Source organism: Vicugna pacos, chromosome 9, assembly GCF_048564905.1.
Source record: "Vicugna pacos chromosome 9, VicPac4, whole genome shotgun sequence".
NCBI classification, from domain to species: Eukaryota; Metazoa; Chordata; class Mammalia; order Artiodactyla; family Camelidae; genus Vicugna; species Vicugna pacos.
The window spans coordinates 52,661,947-52,680,754 of NC_132995.1; the positions used below are offsets into that span (position 1 = coordinate 52,661,947).

Below are 18,808 nucleotides of genomic sequence, written 5' to 3' on the forward strand. Positions count from 1 at the left end.
AGGAATCTAACATGTACGGAGCATCCGGATGCCTGCTGGTATCTGCTTCTCATTTAACCCCCATCACAAGTCCCTAAGGTAGATAGAGGCATCACTGTTGTAGATGAGAAGCCCAAGCCTGTGGCCACATGGCTCATAAGGACAAATCGGGGGTCCAAACCCGCATTCCCAGCAGCGCTCCGTCACGCTGCTCACAGCCTGCTAAGAGCAGGATCTCTGTGAATGTTTGTGAAGGAGGCGGAGTAGATCCGATCGTTCCTGACTCTGTCACCAGAACTGCAACTATAAGCCATTAAAAAAGAGCTAAATGCACTTACACATATGGAACGATGGGTCTCTTCTCACGCTGTAAGTGTGTCTGCAAACTAAGGTATTTGAAAGTACGACATGTATTGCCACCATAGCCATACTGAGGGGCCGCCTTGGACTGGGAGGCGGGTCACCCCTCTGTACAGTTCTCCGAGGGAAGAAGACCCCAGGGGAGGGGGCACATTGGCTCATCGCAGGTGGAGGTCTTGACTGCCAGGTACAGGCTACCTTAAATGCCTGTCATCCACAGTTCTTATCCACTGTGAAGTTGCGAGCCTCCTTGAGAGCTGATAAAGGCAGAAGCATCCGCCGTTCACATAGACATGCATTCAAGATTTCAGATCACCATGAACCCAAAGTAAGAACTGAAGCTTTAGAAAATCCCCAGAACTGTGAACAGTGGAAAAATTTAAATAAAGGAAGCAATACTTCATGTTATCTCCTTTTAAAGGAAAAGTAACTGTAGTACACAACTCATAGACACATTTAGGGGAGAAAAAGAGAATTAAATAATCACTTACAAGCCTGTCATCACAACATAGCTACTGTTTTGTTTCTGTCTGATATAGTGACATTTTATTTCACTGTGTACATACAATGCTACATTTGGCTTTTTTTTTTACTTAACATATCATGGCATCAAACAGTTGTAATGGCATTTCACAATCAGTATTTAATTGGAAGTGTTTAGCTTAATGTTATTGTAATATTCGAATGTAGAAGCATGGTGATGCAACGAACGTTGGTCTCTGTTTTGTCTAAAATTATTTTAGAACCCATTAAATTTTGTAATGCGCATTCTCTTCCATCTAGAAGTCCCCATAAATGGTTTCAGATCTAACAATCAGTGATGTTTTAAAACAGCACATAAGAGCATTAGCTTTAATGTGATCACTGCCTCAGGCCATAATAAAAACAGAATTTCCCCCCAATTATTATCAGTCACTCCTCCTTCATCCTCCATCACGATAAGACTGAACGACTTTCATTCCTCACCAGGCAACTAATCATCCCTTTGCCAAGCATTCTTTATAAATGGAACAGAATAAATTTCATTAGGCAACCCAGTAATGGTCCCCAACTAGAGAGCAGGGTGTAATGATCTTGGGGGAAAAGTCACAGGAGTATTAAAACGATGCAAGCGGAAGAGAAACGATACCCTCATCAGACAGCCGGTAAACAGACCGCACGTCCCGCACATCCACAAAGCCACCCCCCCTCACCTTGCTCACCTCATCCACCTGCCGCCCTCTCTTTGTGTCCTTGGATAACTTGAGAAAAGTTGACAGTTCACTTCCCTTAACAAATGCCCACTTGCCAACCTGTAGGGTTTAGTAAAAGTACTTTCCAGACAGTTCCAAAGATGTCCCGATCGCTAAAGCCACTAGCCAGTTCTCCTATGTGTTTTGACCTCCCCGTAAGGACAGTCATACCTTCCTGAGCGTCTTCTCTACCTGCCCTCGCCTGGCTCACTTGCAGCTACACCTCCGTTTCCCTCGCTGGGTCTCATTCCTCCTTACATACGTATCCCCTACTACTCAGTTAGCAGCACTTTCTTGTCTCCTTCGGTGGAAATTCCATACCCACAGGTTGAGCCATTCTGACCAGCCCCTGCCAAGGGAACCACTTCAAGCTTTGACCTCTCACCTAAGCGTCCAGATTTGAATTTTCAACTTCAAACTTGAGACACTATTCATAGCTTGAAAAGAAGTGCAGACTAGAGAGGTGGATAAAAGCCCAGAGGCAGGAGCCAAATGCCTGGGTTTGAATCTTGGCTTTGCTGCTAACGAGCTGTGTGTCCTTGGGCCACCTAATCAACCACTCTGTGCCCCAGTTTCCTGATCAGTAAAACGAGTGTAAAAATAATACTTGCCCTATAGGATTCTTCTGTTTCTTAACGGATTCTTTTATTAGTTATGCTAAATAATATATGCACATGGACAGTGCCCAGCACATGTTAAATAAACTTGAAATGTAAGCCCTAATAAAATTTAGTAAATTTATCAATGATATTATTAACTAACCTTTCCTGAGTCTTATCTAAGGGCCTTACCTGGATTATTACATTTATCCTTAAAACAATCCTATGAAGCAGCCACTATTGTTATGTTCATTTTACAGATGAGAAAACGGAGGCACAGAGAGATTAATTAATTAGCTCAGGGACACACAGCTTTCTTGAGGCCACATAGTAAGTGGCGGGGCCATGATTTCAACTGGGGTAGTCTGACTTCAGAACCCCACTTCTGACAGCTTCACTGTGCTCCCTTCCCTGATTAACTGAAGGCTGGAATCAAGTTATTTTCTTCTTCTTTAAACCGCCATCCTCTCCTACTTTCTCTGCCCTCCCAGGGACCAGCTTTAGGCTCGCTTTCTCTTTACCTGCCAGTCAGCCCAGAAGAGTTCCTTCATCTTTTCCCCATTCTGTTCCCGCTGCCACTGACCACTTGAACCCCCCCCCCCACTCTCCAGCTTAACCTGCTGTAACACCCCCCGACTGGTCACACCGCCCTGGCCTGGTCTCTTGCCTTTGCCTTTGCAATTCATCCTTCTCACTGACACCACAGTTACTGTTTAGGGGGAAAAAAGAGAGAAAGAGAGAGAGAGAGAGCCTCCAGCTTTCTAACATTAAGGCAGAGAGTATGCAGCAAACGCTTGAGCAGACAAGACAAATATGTTTTAAATATTTTCGTAGCAGCCAGAGAAATTCTAAAGCCGCAGCCAGTGATTTATACCCATCACCAAAGACTTCTCTTATGAAGCAGACAGGCTGTGAGATACAATTCCGGACTCAGCGGACATATCCCATTTTACTTAGCATGGAAGCAATGAGAAGTCTCTATTCTATTTGGGTAAATCCCTCTCTGCTTTGATGTGTGGAAGGGCCTACGATGTCACTGGAATGAAAAATCTGTTCTTCAGCCAAATGGTTTCAGTAACCCGGAGAGAGAAAGAGAAAGAATGACTTCCCCCCTCCTCCCCTAGCATCCTTCCGTACCTCTCAACTTCGAAAACTTCTACATGTCCTTCAAAGCCCAGGGAAGATGTACCTTTCCTGTTGGAGCCTTTTGTCAGCTCTGCCAGACACTTCCTTCTTTTTAATCATGCAGCTGAGCATGGGGGTTAGGAAAATGGGCTCTGCACCCATAGCCAAGGTTCAAATCCTGGTTTATTAGGGATTTGCTGTGTAGCCTTCAATGAGTTACCTCACCTCTCTGTGCTGTACCTTCCACATCTGGAAAATGGAAGGCTATACTAGCTCTAGCTTTGTATGATTGTTGGGAAGATTTTTGTAGAGATTCTTTTGTGAAAAGCATTTAGCCTGGCACAGCGTAAGTATCCAGTAACTGTTACCTGCTAAACTGTATAGCCCAAAGTAAGTACAGACATCCTGGAAAATTACAACACCATGGCAAGGACTGGATTCTTTTTCCAAAGCAAAAGAAAATGTAGTAGTCTTAGTTTCTATTCTTCTTAAAGAAAAAAGAAAATGTCAGACTTTCTTACATTCTGTGGTCAGTATGTTGTCCTGCGGCTTGGGGACAAGGAGACAATACAGGGAGGGCACAGGGCACGTCTCCAGTTACAAGCTGAGGTCTGATCCGATGTCGTGGGCATTTGACTGAATCTATACAAACCAAGATTCTGTTCAAGAACTCCTTTAAAGAGGAAGTAATGTCAGAACTTGGCCTGTGATCCCTGCCTCCTGGGAATTCATTTTTTAAAAAAGAAGATGACAGAGAGAGAAAAATCATGGTGACGAGAGCTCGGACACTGTCATAGCTTTTTAAAGTATGACTCACCAGGTGACAGTAGGAAAGATGGGATGACAGGAAGAGACTTGGCAGTTCAAATTGGAGTGATGACCCTAGGGCTTCTCCTGCCTTCTTTTCTCTCTGTGAAGGTTATTTTCCTTCTTTGGGGAGTTGCAGGCCCGCTGGTAAATGAGGTGTCATGTGGAGAATGTTCGGCAGGTGCTCCTGTTCTGATAGGGAAGGGTAGAAGCACCCGAAATTCATGAAACACCTGCACATGCTACCAAACCTCCTGACACCTCACGAGTTTTCTAACACAGCGAACAACACACTGTGCCCTAGTGAAATGAGCAGAACTGGGGCTAAGGAGCAGCATGGGAAAGTGACTGCTGGCCTCCCTAAAAGCTGTCCTTCATGGATGCCACTCCTTCTCTTCCAAGAAGTCTGTGGCCACCTCCATCCCCATCCCACCCTGTGGCCAGGCTTTTAGGTCTACACATAGAGGTGTCATTGAGTTCTTCATTAATGCCATCTTCAGAAGATTTCCACCTACCCAGCCCTAACACATCCAGGAGATGCCAAGTGATATGTTCCACTTTAATTTCTTTGAGTCCAGGAAACTATCCTTCATTAATTGGTTATTTTGTTGAGCGGATTCCAGAAGCATCCACTGGTGGTTGCATACCTAGTATTGTAAAGTGCTTGATACCAATAAGATGTCTGAGATGCTATTCCTGCCCTCAAAGGACTTTCAGGACAGTGGGAAATCCAGTTTCCTAGATGACAGCAGCTCAACGGATACACTCTATTGAGACCTTCCTCCATGTCAAATTTGAAACAGTCAGTCTTGTGTGGATTATCTCATTTAACCAAATTCTATTTTCATCTTTTCAGATCAGGATAATGAGCATGAACAAAAGTAAGTTGTTACTTGATCTCATTGTTAATAAGGGAAGGTCTAGGATTCAGATCCAGCTGTGCCTTGCCTCTAGTTCACATAGAATTAGTTCACATAGAACCTCGGAAGTCTGAATATACAAAGTGCTGTGGTTGCACAAATGAAGGGGCAGTCAATTCTACCTTGTAGACAGGATGCAGAAGATCCCAGGGAGGTTTTCACAGGAGGGAGTGTTTGTACCGAGCCCAGAAGAACGAGGTAGGAGTTCGTCAGGAGGAGAGGCATCTCATCTTAGAGAACGCGCTGATACAAATGCCCAGACAGAAGAGTGCACTGCAGGACTCAGCTGGAAAGGAAGGTCAGAACCAGATTGTGAGCAGTCATCTGAGGCATTGGAGAGATGCGTGGATGGATGGACAGATGGATGGTTAGAAAGGCAGTTGGTTGGATGCAGTATTTGGACCTCACTTACACGTGGTACTCATAAGAATTAATCAATTAAATTAGTCACTTAATGCATGTGGTTATTAGTTACAGTGTGACTGATCTACTGGAGGCCTAAAATAATAGTAACTTAAAGAGCCAGAAATATATCTCTCTCCTCTCTCATGAAATAACACAGTGGCAGAGAAGTTCAGGGCTAGTACAGTAGTTCTGTGGGGTCGGAACCCAGCTAAGTACCACCCTTATCTACATGGTCCATAGTGGCTGACTACACATCCATGTTCCAGAAAGCAGGAGAAGGAAAGAGTCAAGGGGATGGCACACCCCGCCCCCCGCCTTAAAGGAATAGCATAGACATTGCACACAATAATTGTATTCACATCCTGTTGGCCAGAATTTAATCATATGTCCACAACTAGATGCAAAGCATTCTAGAAAATGAAATTTTTATTTTGGACAGTCATATATCTGGCTGAAAATTCTAGTATTATGGGAGTCAGCGAGGGAGAACAGATGTTGGAAACAACCAGTCATTTCTGCCACCCCTTATGTATGTGGTCAATCACTAGATACCCAGTAAAGTAGGGATAGTGTTTTATACCTGCATTCAGTTTCCCTTCTGAGTACCAGCTATTCACCACAACCTGCATGGATGGCGAGGCATCGGGGGCAGGATTACAAGTCCTTTACTGACAGCAATTGGATTGGCCATACTAATCATACCTAACATTTGTTGAGCCAGTAACATCTGTCAGCCACTGTGTTTATCCCCTTCCATTGACTAGGCAAGTGCTATTATACCAATGAAGATACTGAGGTCTTGAGAGGTTGAATGTCTAGTCCAAGGTCACACAGTTGGGAAGTGGTGGAGGCAGGATGCATTGTCAGACTGGAAGAGCAGGGCTATAGTTTCAGGACATATTTGGGCCATCCTTTGATACTGATAATCATCTCCTGGTATCACCCATTATTGCTTTCACACTGAACCATCCATCACAGTGGACCACGGCTGTAGCATTTTTCTTACACAGAGGGGAATTTATGCAGCACCATTCCTGGTATGCTGCCCTAGATCCACAGTATTACATAAGGTGATTTTACTGATAAGTTATCCCAGGGCATTACCATAGTTATACTAATATGATGGTTATACACTAAGATGTATATATTCTAAAAGACCTTTTTGTCGGGTTATTTCCTCCAGCATGTTGAGGAGGCACCTTAGATTATTGGACACTTTACTTCTAATCCAAATAAACTATATTGCACACTCAGCTTTAAATAATGACAGGAATTTCTTTTCTCTGAAGAGCCCAATCTTTTGAAAAGATTTTGTTTGTTTGCTTGCTTGTTTGTTTGTTTTTAGTTCTGAATGCCATATACCTAGATTCCAGCTTGAGAGAACTGATGACTCAAATTTCATCTTGGGAGCTAGATTAACTAGACATCAATTTTAAATAATGATATTTAAATAGAGGACAAGGAATTTCCTACTACAGATGAACAGAATAAAAATATATATAATAGAAGAGAGACTCTGATTATTAAGGCATGGAGCTAGGTACTGTAAATGTTAGCTAGACCCTCACCCTCAAGGAATTAAGTTGAGTTGTCACAGTCACTTCCAAGAAATTAGGCAGGTGATTAAAAACATCACTGAACTCCACCAGGTGAGGACATCAATTAAGGTCAGTTAATGTGTAATTTGGAGCAGGATTCTGGCTGAACACAGATTTGGAAAATTAGAATTAGTTGAAGTCTCCAGCATCTTTCAAGCCCACAGATTAGCACCGGTGAGAGGGGAAACAATTCAGTACCCAGGATAGCTCCCAACAAAGCTATTGTTCCAAGAGATCTGAGGATACAGCCAAGAGGATTATGTCAGTAGACTTCACTCTCAAGGCAGTTCATTGTTCGAGGGTTCTCTCATGATAACATTTACACACAACTCAGCACATATTAGGTGTGACTAGATGGCATACTTCACCATTTTCATGAGTGTTTCAGGAATGGTCATGGCTTCAGCCTTGGCAGGAGGCTCCACCAGGGCCCCAGGTCTCCCAGTAGCTTTAGAGCCTTGACTTGTTCTCATCAGCAATTTTGTTGTCTAACATTCACTTTCTTTAGTGCTGAAAATATAGAGAGGGCCTTGGATAAAGGCTAAAAGAAAATAGGAGTTATATAATGGTACAAGGGTTAAGAAATAGTCAAAGAAAGTAAGCAACATCACAGTGTCAGTTCCCCCAAATGAAGACAACAGCAGGTGCTGTAACAGTTGAATAATGCAAAAAAAGAGTGTAGGAAAGTTAAAAAAAAGATTTGACTTTATTATTGGAATTGAACATTTTTAGTATTTTCCAGTTCTTAATGAGCAGAAAGAAATAATCCTTCATTCAGAAAATTGAGGGAGCTAAGAAATAGATCCCTCTGATGCCTGCCACTTGCTGTCTCCTGCCCTGGAGAGCATGGGGTTACTCCATAAGTGAGAGTTCTTGTGGATGGCCCCAGCCCAGTCCACCCATTACAGCTTTATGGTTTATAGCATCATGATTAAGGAAATAAATCAGGTTTGGAAGTTATTTGCATGTAGGTTATAGTAAAAGCTATAGAAGTGGATAGAATGAGTAGGGGAGAATGTGAAGGAAAGTGAGAACAAGGGCTGTGTGTAGAACCTAGAGGGAACACACATCTTATGGGGTGGGAGGAGGAAGAGGAACTAGTTAAGCTAAGAATGGGTTCAGAGAAGAAGAAAAAGCTCAGAAGAGTCCAGGATCAGTGAAGCCAAGAGAAGAGTGAATACCAAGAAGAGGGTTAATTGTTTAGGCTATACTGAGCTGAAAGTAAAGGAATCCATCCCACAGTAGATCACACAATAAAGACATTTAATGAGTTCACCTAAAGTGACTGGAGGAAGGCAGTTAAGGGTAGTGCAGCAGCTCATCAGGCCATCAAGAATGCAAGTGCTCTGCATCCTTCCACTTCATCATCCTCAGCACGTTTGCTTTTGTCCTTGGTTTATTGCCTAATGGTTGCAAGATGGCTGCTGCAGCTCCAGACACATCAAGATCACGTTGAAGGGGAATGAGGTGAGAGGTGAGAGTAGGCAGTGGAGAGAAGGTTCAAAGTCCTTTCTTCTTCCCTTAGGAAAGAAAAACCTTTCCAGAAACTTCTGCAGACTTCTTATAACTTTTCATTGTCCAGGACTGATTACATGGCCACTCCTACCTACAGAGGAGGCTAGAAAAGTCTCTGGCTTTTCTGGGCCCTATTCCCACAGTACAGTAAGTGGAAGGAAGTTGGGAGATGACATTGTGGTGGCCAGCTAACAACAATTGCCATGGTAAAACTAACAATACCAGCATTCTCCCTGACATTAAAATGCTGCTTCTGTTATGTTAGTTCTTTTAAATGAGCTACTAAAATAGTCAAGATCACCCAGAGCGCCTCCTCAAAAAGCAGAAAACAAAGTTTTGTCAATCCTCAACCATGAAACTTCAGTTGTTAAAATTGATGGCATTTCTTATTTGGTAAAAACTGTTACTATATGAACAAGCATTTAACTCATCTTTTTCTGACATGAAAGTTAGGTCATAACTCACTTACAGTAGGAGTCTTAGTTTTTAAGAAACAGTCATTCAGAGAAGTTGGTAGATTTCATGGATTTATATGAGAGCAACTTACCTGAGAATTTATTATAGCTTAAAGGCCATTTCCCCTTCAATTAGATATTCTAAGACCTCAGGATTTTTTCATAGTACCATTTTCCATAAGTTATATGGTACTGTGCAAAAATAATTTATTTTGAAGATGTTATATCACTGATCTACAAATCATATTCACATCTAAGAAATCATACACTCATTCTCCTTAGCAGAGAAACTTAAAAACCAGGGACATTTCATGTTTTGTTTAGGAAAGGTTCAGTGAGTTTCAGTCCTGATAAACTTGAGCATCAATGATTCTAATTTGGGCCAATGGTTTCAGAAAAAATAGATAGTCTGGGAAGGTGTTTGAGATGATGAATCAGCTGGTTCCTTACAGGATAAAATGCTTATCATTTGAAACAGAATAGACTTTAATTTCTTGTATGAAATAATTACTGCTTATGATAGATTCCTTTAAAGCTTTTTATGGTGTCTGATCAAAAATAGCACTTCTTCAGATCTATTAATTTCCTTTGAAGTGGAAAAGCAGGAAAAGGTTGAGTCACTGTGCTGCTAAAGTGATCTGTGAATTAAAGATTGTTAGACTTCTGCCCTGACCTCCAAAATCATATAACCATTAGCTGATATGGCATCTCACTTGCATGTCTAATAGGAATTGTGAGTACAATGCCACCTCAGTGTAAATGGAACCACTTGCCCCCAAAACCTAGGATGTGTCCCTCTTTCTTCTCTTCCCTCCTGTCCCACTTCCAACCCATCCAAAACATGTTTCAAGTCTGTCTTCTTGCCGTCCCATCCACCACCGTGGTTGTCCTGGCTGCTGTCACCCCTCATCCGAATCGCTACAATAGCAGTGCTGTCTCCACGTGGAAGAATCTCCTCCTCAAAACCCAAGTCAGGTGATGGCACTCCCTTTGGGGCTTCCCACTGCCCAGAGAATGAAATCCTAATTCTTTGCTAGGGCTCAGAAAGAACAATCTCCCAGTCGTCATTCTTCTCTGTAGCGTAAGCTCCCCAGCACCTCGTGTATCTTTGTCACACTCACAAAATGCACCTGGCTCAGGACCCTTGCCCCGAATGTTCCCTCAGCCTCCCTCTACCCTTCTGCCCTATCTGTGCTTGCTGGCCTCCTTCTAGCCATTGAGGGCTCGGTTTAAATACCTCATTAGATAGGTCACCTTGACAACCTGTGCTGGATGTTTTCTGTCTAGATCTGCTCTCTACCCTTGGTGGCCCTGTTCTGTGCTCCAGGAGATTGGCCTGTTTGCACTGTATCAATGGGCTCCCTTGCCTTCCAGCTTCCTGTTGTGTTTAGCCAATCAGGAATGCAAGCAGGAGATGGGAGGGAGGCCTAAGACAGGGGTCAAGAGACTCCATTCTTCTGTTCTCCATCCCTGTGGTGTTGCTGCTGCCTGGCTGTGTCCCTTAACCAGAAGTCATGGTTCTTACCCAGTGGTCCTATCTCTGTCCCCTCCCTCTTCTTTCCACTTCCTTCTCTTCCTCTTCCTGTTCTCCCTCCTCCTTCTCTTTTTCTTCCTCCCCTTCTCTTCCTCTTCTTTTTTAAAAAAATATTTTTATTGAAGTATGGTCAGTTTACACAATGTTGTGTCAATTTCTGGTGCACAGCACAATGCTTCAGTCATACATGAACATACAAATATTCATTATCACATTCTTTTTGACCATAAGTTACTGCAAGATACTGAATATAGTTCCCTGTGCTATACAATATGAACTTGTTGTTTATCTATTTTATATATATTAGTTAGTATCTGTAAATCTCAAACTCCCAATTTTTCCCTTCCCCACTCGTAACCATAAGTTTGTTTTCTATGTCTGTGAGTCTATTTCTGTTTTGTAAATAAGTTTGTTTGTCTTTTTTTTTAATTTAACATGTAAGTGATATTATATGATATTTTTCTTTCTCTTTCTAGCTTACTTCACTTAGAATGACAGACTCCAAGTCCATCCATGTTGCTGCAAATGGCATTATTTTATTCTTTTTTATAGCTGAGTAGTATTCCATTGTATAAATATACCACAGTCCACTCGTCTGTCAATGGACATTTAGGTTGCATCCATGTCTTGACTATTGTAAATAATGCTGCTATGAACATTGGAGTGCATAAGTCTTTTTGAATTAAGGTTCCCTCTGGATATATGCCCAGAAGTGGTATTGCTGGATCATAGGATAAGTCTATTTTTAGTCTTTTGAGGAATCTCCATACTGTTTTCCATAGTGACTGGACCAAACTACACTCCCACAAACAGTGTAGGAGTGTTCCCTCTTCTTCTTTTTCCTCCCATTCTCCTTCTACTTTTCCTTCTTCTCGATTTCCCCTTCTCGCTCCCCTTTCTCTCTTCCTCTTCTTCCTTCTCCCCATCCACCTCCATTCTGTTCTGAAGACGATTCTTTCAGGTGCTGGATGGTAAATATAAAATCAGCCCTTTATAAACTTCTCTCAAACTATCTCCATCTGAGTGTGCTGTATATATCCTTCTGGGACCCTGACTGATACACAAGCTAATAAAAAAATTATTTCTTATTCTCTTCCACGTCATCCCATTTTACCTCTATACAGCTCTTTACATATCTTTCTGACATTACCATTTGTTTTCTTGTTTGATTGTTATCTGTCTCCTCCCATGGGAAGGTAGCTGCCAAGGGAGCAGGCATCTTATCTGTCTTGTTATCACTGTCTTTCTCCCTAGTGCCTAGAAGGGAACACTGAAAAACTGAGCTAATATTTGATCAAAATTGCATGCTAATAAATATTATAAACATTGAGTCAGGATTGTGTGTGGGATTTGCATTAATTGTGCTTGTCATTTAGTAAGCTCTTCATGGCATAAACCAGAGAGAGAACAGAGACCAGAGAGAGGGAATTCACAACTGGAGAGATAACTGGGTACCAGACAAATTCAGTGTCACCTCATCATTCACTGTACTTCAATAGTGTTGATATTTTCGACCCCAAATAGAAAACCAGGAGACAAAGTTTGAAAGGGGAAAACATACCTGAGACTGGTCTCTGGGAAACAGGTCATTTGCTGACCGTTGTATTAGGGCAACTTAATATGACTCCTTTTAATCTCATTCGTGTACTTCTTCCTAAAGAAGTTGGTTATTAAAAGGACTGAAATTCATGGCCAAAAAAAAAATTAGCCAACAAAACAATCTTCTGAACACCTGCTAGTGGAGGTGGTATGAGCCAAATTCCTTACAAACTGACCACAAATATACTTGTGACAAGATAGTTATAATGGGGAGACAGGAAGAAATGGATGTCAGCTGGCTTCACTGGTCTCAGTTAGGTCACAGGGCAAGTGGATATTTTAGTACTTAGATGAGCTGTCCTGGAAACCTGGACTTCCTGAGGGGAATGGATGTGGGATGTCTCCTCTCACCATGTGCCCGTGGTTTGGAGGACAAGACTCCAGGACTGTTGTGTTGGCACTGGGGAGAATTTGGGAAACAGAATGAGCCTTGGAAGTTCTTCTTTAGTCATCCATCCATCTGAATCACAGACACAGAGACTTTCCTAAGGAGCTGAGTCCAGTAATGCGACATAGACACTGACTCAGTTAATCCCTGTAAAACCCCTGTGAAGTAGGACTTAACACTTTACAGTGGAAGAACACTTGCCATAGGGAGCTCAGTCCTACAGCTTCTGAGTGACAGTGGACATACATCTTCTAGGTCTAGGACCAGTTGTAATATTGTTTTTCAAGACACATCTTTCTTGGGGTATTGAAATAGTCACCATGGAACATACATAACACGTGTGAGGGAGTGAGGCAAAACCAAGGTCTCCATTCATCCAAAGGCATATTTTCAGATGTTTGGGGACTTTAAAGTATCAGCCTCCAATTTTCCACCTCCTATTGAAACAAAGTAGAGGTTTTCTAAGAAGGCAAAGATTTCCTACATTGTTCAATAAGAGTTTCTGCTCAATTCAGGACACATCTTGAAATAGCTCAGGATGTCACGTTGAGCTGTAATCTTCTGTGTCGTTTGCATACTATTCAGACCCTCTGGGTACAAATCTTCCATCAATGACTTACTAGCCGAATGGTCTTGGCCACTAGACTGCGAGGTCCACAAGGGTGGGGATTTTTTTACCGTCTTGTTCACTCTACGTCCTCACGCCTAAAACAGTGCCTAGAAACACAGGTGCTTGATAAATGTTGGGAAGAAGGGAGGGAGGAAGGAAGGAAACGTTGTTGGATATACCTAAGCCCTAGGTTTCCCATCTTTAAAAGGAGGATAAAAATGGTATTTTCTGCATAAGACTGTTTTGAGGATTACATGTGATAATGCAAATACAGTATGTAGAATGGTGCCTGGAACATAGTTAACAGTAAACTGTGATGAGGAGGAAGAAGAGGAAAATTTGGCAATTATCTCCTGAATGCCTCTTATTTGTCCAGCGCTGTGCTGGATACTGGGATTACAAGAATAAATTAAATATGTAGGATTCACATTCTATAGAGCTTTGTTTTTTTTATTCTTCAATTAAGTACATGTCTTTCTTTCATTTATAATTTATATAAAACTGCAAATTCATTGGAAACATGTTTCTTTCTTTCAATTTCTGCTAGACTAACCCTGCATCTGAAAATAACAAGGGTCCCACAAGAATCTCCTTTGTTTCCTTTTCTTTGCAGATGGATAAGGTTTAAAAAGTATATAAGTTCTCAGCAGCCTCTGAAGCATTGCAGACATTTTCAGCATAACACATACATGCTTACCCAAGAGAGCATCTTTTAACTGTGTCATTATTGAAAGTTCTCATTTTATTCAATTCTTATGAAACACTGAGGGGAAAAAAGGCCTAAAGCAACTTACCCCTTACTCTTTCAATAGCAACATGACTGAGTGATCTACCTTCTGCATCTATAAGGAAATTCCAGTAATCCTAGACCCCTCACCTTTTAGAACTGATTTCTCAAAGAGCAATTCATCAATAAAGATTACTGGCACCCCTGTCAGGAAAACAAAACAAAACAAAACAAACAAACAAATGAAAAAGCTTGGGTTGAATGGACCTTTTCTAAAAGTCTGAAATAAATTTTTAAACTGATTTTCAGGATCCCTATACTTGCAGGGGCAAATATATAAAGAATAAGATTACAACTATTCACAAAGACATCTACTGCAGTCATGGTCACATATCTGTTGAACTGGAATTCTTTATTATAAATGATTGCATCTGAAGTCCTAATAAATGTATGGGATCAAAATGTATTTCTCTGTTTTGGTGAAAGAGCCACAAGTCCCTTTGCCCCTCTTCCAGTGTCCCCTGGGGCATCCCTGACAATCTTTAGGGATCCAGGAAACATCAGAATTTGATGGAAAGTGAATCCTGGTTGCCTACCCCATTCCCCATCACCCTAAAGCAGCCTAGCACTTGGTTGGGTACCATGGCTGCACTTCCAGACACCCACCAACAAAGGATGTGAATGAGAACTTCACTCAGGAAAACAGTTAAGGGGAGGAAACTCTACCATGGACTGAAGTCTTTCTATGTGCCAGCCTACCTCTTGCTTGTCTAGTTACCATGTGTTTTGTACGAGCAGAGGCCCAGGTCTCCATCACAAAAGAAAGCATCCTTAGAGCCATAGTCAGTTAATTCCAATTCCACAAACCAGTTGGATTTCCAAGGCCCCAGCCATGCCCCCCACTTTGGTAACCTCTCTTACTGTTTCTTTTTTAAAGCTGCTATAATAAGAGGTACTGCTGTCTGGCGTATTGCCTGGATTCAGGTAAATGAACATAAACATTTTGTGGCCATTTTCTTAGTTTTGAAAGGATCACTAAGGCCCATCAAAGATAAAAAGGAAAAAATTAAACATTTTCCAAAATGGTTTTACAAGAATGAAAAAATAATCCTTAGTCCTAGACAAATGCTCTTGGAATATTATTATGTAATGTCTGATTTTTTTCCCTCTCAATTATAGTTATTTCATGCATGTTACAGATGAAGCCATTGTAGCAGTCAGAGACCAATTTTAATCCCAAGGTTGATTAGACAGTTAGCTCTCCCAGGCGTGTGCATCGTCTCTTTGTTCCACATCCCTATGCCATTGATTTATACACGAATAAGAATCTGGCCTGATTCATTAGTGGAATGTCCTAATGAACACTTGGTTGCATTTAACCTTTTGCTGCAACAGAAGTCTCAAGGTTGCCATAGTAATGGGAAATTAAATCCATGGAGCTGTTCCTCCTCCTGAGTGGCTCAAATCTGCTATCGCACCAGAGCATGCCTACAACCGGGGTCAAGTAAGAGCTGTGATTCCAGTGTTTGTCAATCGAGTTCCAAGCTGTGGGTGATATTTGCAAAAGGTCATTCTGTTCCGCCATCATTAAAATGAATGAAACAACTGGAGTGTAAACTGGAAGGAGGAGGGGAAGAGTGTCTCTTTGGCCATTTGATGACTGAACAATTGCAAGGAGCCCAAGATGTCATCGAATATTGGTTCTAGCCAGTGTTTGAGCCGTAGCACATCCCTGAAAGATGGCCGTTAGGCTGTTGCTTGAAGCTGTGTGGAAGGGAGAGTCTAGCTCCCGAGATGCACAGCTCTTAACAGTCTTCTCCTCCACCAGCCACTGACCCCTTGAGAGCCCACCCTCAGCCAGGTGTCCTTTCCTGACTAAAACCAACTGTCTGCACTCTGGAGCCTCAGAGGGAAAGGTAGCTAGTTTAGAGTGTCCCAGCTTAGATCACACTCTCAAAATAATTCTCACTTAGCTCATTAACTCCCTCCAAAATATGTCTCCTGCTGATTTCTCCCTTGTCCTCCCTTCCACTGTTGCCTTTGGAACTTACTCTCTGTTCTCAACTCCCTTATGTCTTCAGTCATCTTCTAGAATGCCTCCTTCCTCTTCACCTTAGAGAAGCTGAGCCCTTCCCCAACTAACCTGCAAGGCACAAATAAGTCACTTTGTCTTTTTCCCCTTCCTTCATCCCTTCTTTCTTTCTCTTCCTTCCCTTTTTTCCCTTCTTCCCTTTCTTCCATTTATTCTTCCATTCATTCACCAGTTATAAAGGATGTGATACTGTCCAGTACTGTTACAGACACTAAGATATAGCCTTGAACCACTCATTAAACTTATATTCTGTAGGGGAGACTTAAAATAGACAACGTTTTAAAAATAAATGTATAATAAGTCAAATGATAAGTGCAGCAGAGAAAATTGTTTTTCTTTTTAAGTGGAGTTGGTTTTTTCTCCAATCCTCTTAGTTTCAAAACTAAGAGATAAAGTCAACATTCTTGGGGATCCCTTGGAAGAACCTTTCTTCTGTTACCCTGTTTTGTCAGCTCCTTCTCTGAAGCTCATGCCACCTGATTATACTATGTCTGCACCTTCTGGCCTCCCAGGTTTCTACCCCCATTCGTTGGGATTCTAGAACTCTGGGTCCTGGTTTCCCTGTCTACCCTTTCTCCTTACATCATTAGAGTGATTTCAGTGTCTGATTTGAAGGCCCAGCTTCTTGACTTCCATTATGCCAGTGACATTTATCACCCTTTCATTGGAGCAGACAACTTGTAAGACCACACTATAGACTTTGCTCATATCCCAGCTCCACCATCTCCCATCCTAAACCGTGACCTTCTGTTCATCCCATTTTCCTTTCCTACTTAACCAGCTCTTTGACTTGATGAAGATCACAAACATACACGCTTATCTTTTGCTCATTTCCCAATGTTATTGGCTCACTGCATTCTAGACTCAATGATTATCTTTATTCTCCTGTAAGCCTTCCATAACTCTAAGCCCCTTCCACTTGTTCCATCAAATCTAAACTCCTCTTAACACAACCCATCCATTTTCTCGCTTCTTGTTCTTAAAGTGTTTGGTAAGCACAATGGTGGCCCCTTCAAAGTTATCTTTCTCCTAGCCCCTAGAATCTGTAAATATGTTATGTTACATGACCAAACGGCCTTTGCAGATGTGATTAAAGTTAAGGATTTTGCGATAGGAATAATAGCCGGGATTATCCAGGTGGGCCCAGTGTAATCACAAGAATCCTTATAAGATGGAGAGACAAGGGTCAAAGTCAGAGAAAAAGATGTGGCGATAGATATAGAGGTCAGAGTGACGTCACCGAAAGCCAAGGAGAGTGGGCAGCCCCTAAAGGCTAGAAAAGACAAGGAGTTGGTTCTCCCCTGGAGCCTCCAGAAGAAACCAGCCCCAATGACACCTTGATTTTTGCCCCTTAAGACCCATTCCAGACTTCAGACCTCTAGCACTATAAAATAATAAATCTAAGTTGTTTTAAACCACCGATTGTGGCAATTTGTTACAGCAGTCATAGGAAACTCAAAGAGAGTAGAAAACACTGTGAGGCACACAGGGACCTCCTGGACCCTGCCTTGGCCAGGTCTGGGTGCAGTTAATTGCATGTGGTCAGCTGCCCACCCCTCCACCTCTCTTCACACAGTTGACAAGGACCCATTTGTAATAATGTGAACCTCTGTTCCTCTAATAATATTCATAATTATGCTTCTACAGCTCCTTTCTGGGCCATGGAGATGTTTCTTCGAGCCAGTCAGGAGCCTCTGACAGCCTTGGCAGCTCTGTGTCACTTCTCTTGTGAAAGGTGACAGAAGGGCCAGGGTGGTCTTCCGGTCAGTCCCACTTGCCTGAACTAAAACCTTCAAAGAAGCGGTCTCAGGTGTATTGTCTATCTGTGCATGACACAGAGAGGAGTCATTCATGTTTGTAAGGTTAATGTGAAAGCTTCAGTGGCTAAATATCAGCATGTTAATAGAGGGGGAAGGCTGCATTTTGACTGCTCATATTTATCCTGAGAGGGGAAAAAAATGAGCTTTATTATTAGGCTTGATACGACCTTCCATGGGTCTTAAGGGGATTCTGTGCCTGGGAAACACTGCAAAATAGCAGGAGGCAAGAACAGTTGACTATTACGGGAAATTCATTTTTTACTTTTAAAAACATGCTGTAAGTCACCATTCATCTGACCCCAGCAGTTAGATTGTTTTAACCTCAATATTTTCCTGCATTGTTTTTTTTGATTTGTTTATTTGTTTTTTCATTGACAAGATTTTCTTATTATGTTGTCAAGTTAGAGGGTAGAATTCTGTTGTTGTTTTTTTTTAAAAAAAAAAAAAGCCTCCCTAGTATAGAGAGGATAGTGACATTTCCTGATTTATCATGCTTTGTTAAATAGCTCCCTGAATAAACCATGAAAATGAGCTCTCACCCACAAAATCAGAACTTGTGGTGCTTGGCCCCTAGGAGGTGTGTAAGATGCTCAAAAATATTTGCCAGAAGAATGAGACACAAGTAGACATATTAGAAATCACTCTGTAAGACAAGGGAATGGACAAGAGTCTACATTTGCTTGACAGTCTCTTCTTGTCTTTGTTTGTGGAATAAGCCACACATATTCATTTGTTTATGTTTTCAGGGAATTCTGTTTTGTGCATTGATTCTGTCATTTTCAGGTTAAATCGGTTGTTTCAAACCTCCCTATTTCCAATGCATTCAGCCACTATTTTTGGTTTATTTGTTAAAATAACCATAGCACGGGACCAATCCATCACATTTATCTTTATTAACAAATTCTAGGAATTTGTTCTACCTGTTTCCCTCTTAAGGGGCACTCATATCTGCTCTCAGTATATTTCCTGGAGGTAAACATCTTTACCTCTTAGGTTAGTGAGACAGTTACAGAAGGAAGAGAGTGGAAAGTCTATCCTTTAAT

The 18,808-nt window shown here is 41.8% G+C and overlaps 1 protein-coding gene across 4 annotated transcripts in view; it reads left to right on the plus strand.

Moving 5' to 3' along the window:
* Positions 1-18,808, plus strand: part of CDH13 (cadherin 13) — a 1,012,485-nt gene that overhangs the window by 727,290 nt on the left and 266,387 nt on the right. Inside the window, exon 1 of one of the 4 annotated variants that reach the window (XM_072967813.1) lies at positions 16,548-16,625. The exons of the other annotated variants lie outside the window; for them this stretch is intronic. Within the exon in view, the coding sequence (XP_072823914.1) occupies positions 16,583-16,625 (43 nt within the window). The 5' untranslated portion in view covers positions 16,548-16,582. Of the gene's footprint in view, positions 1-16,547; positions 16,626-18,808 lie in introns of those variants that run through there. 4 annotated transcript variants of the gene reach the window in all.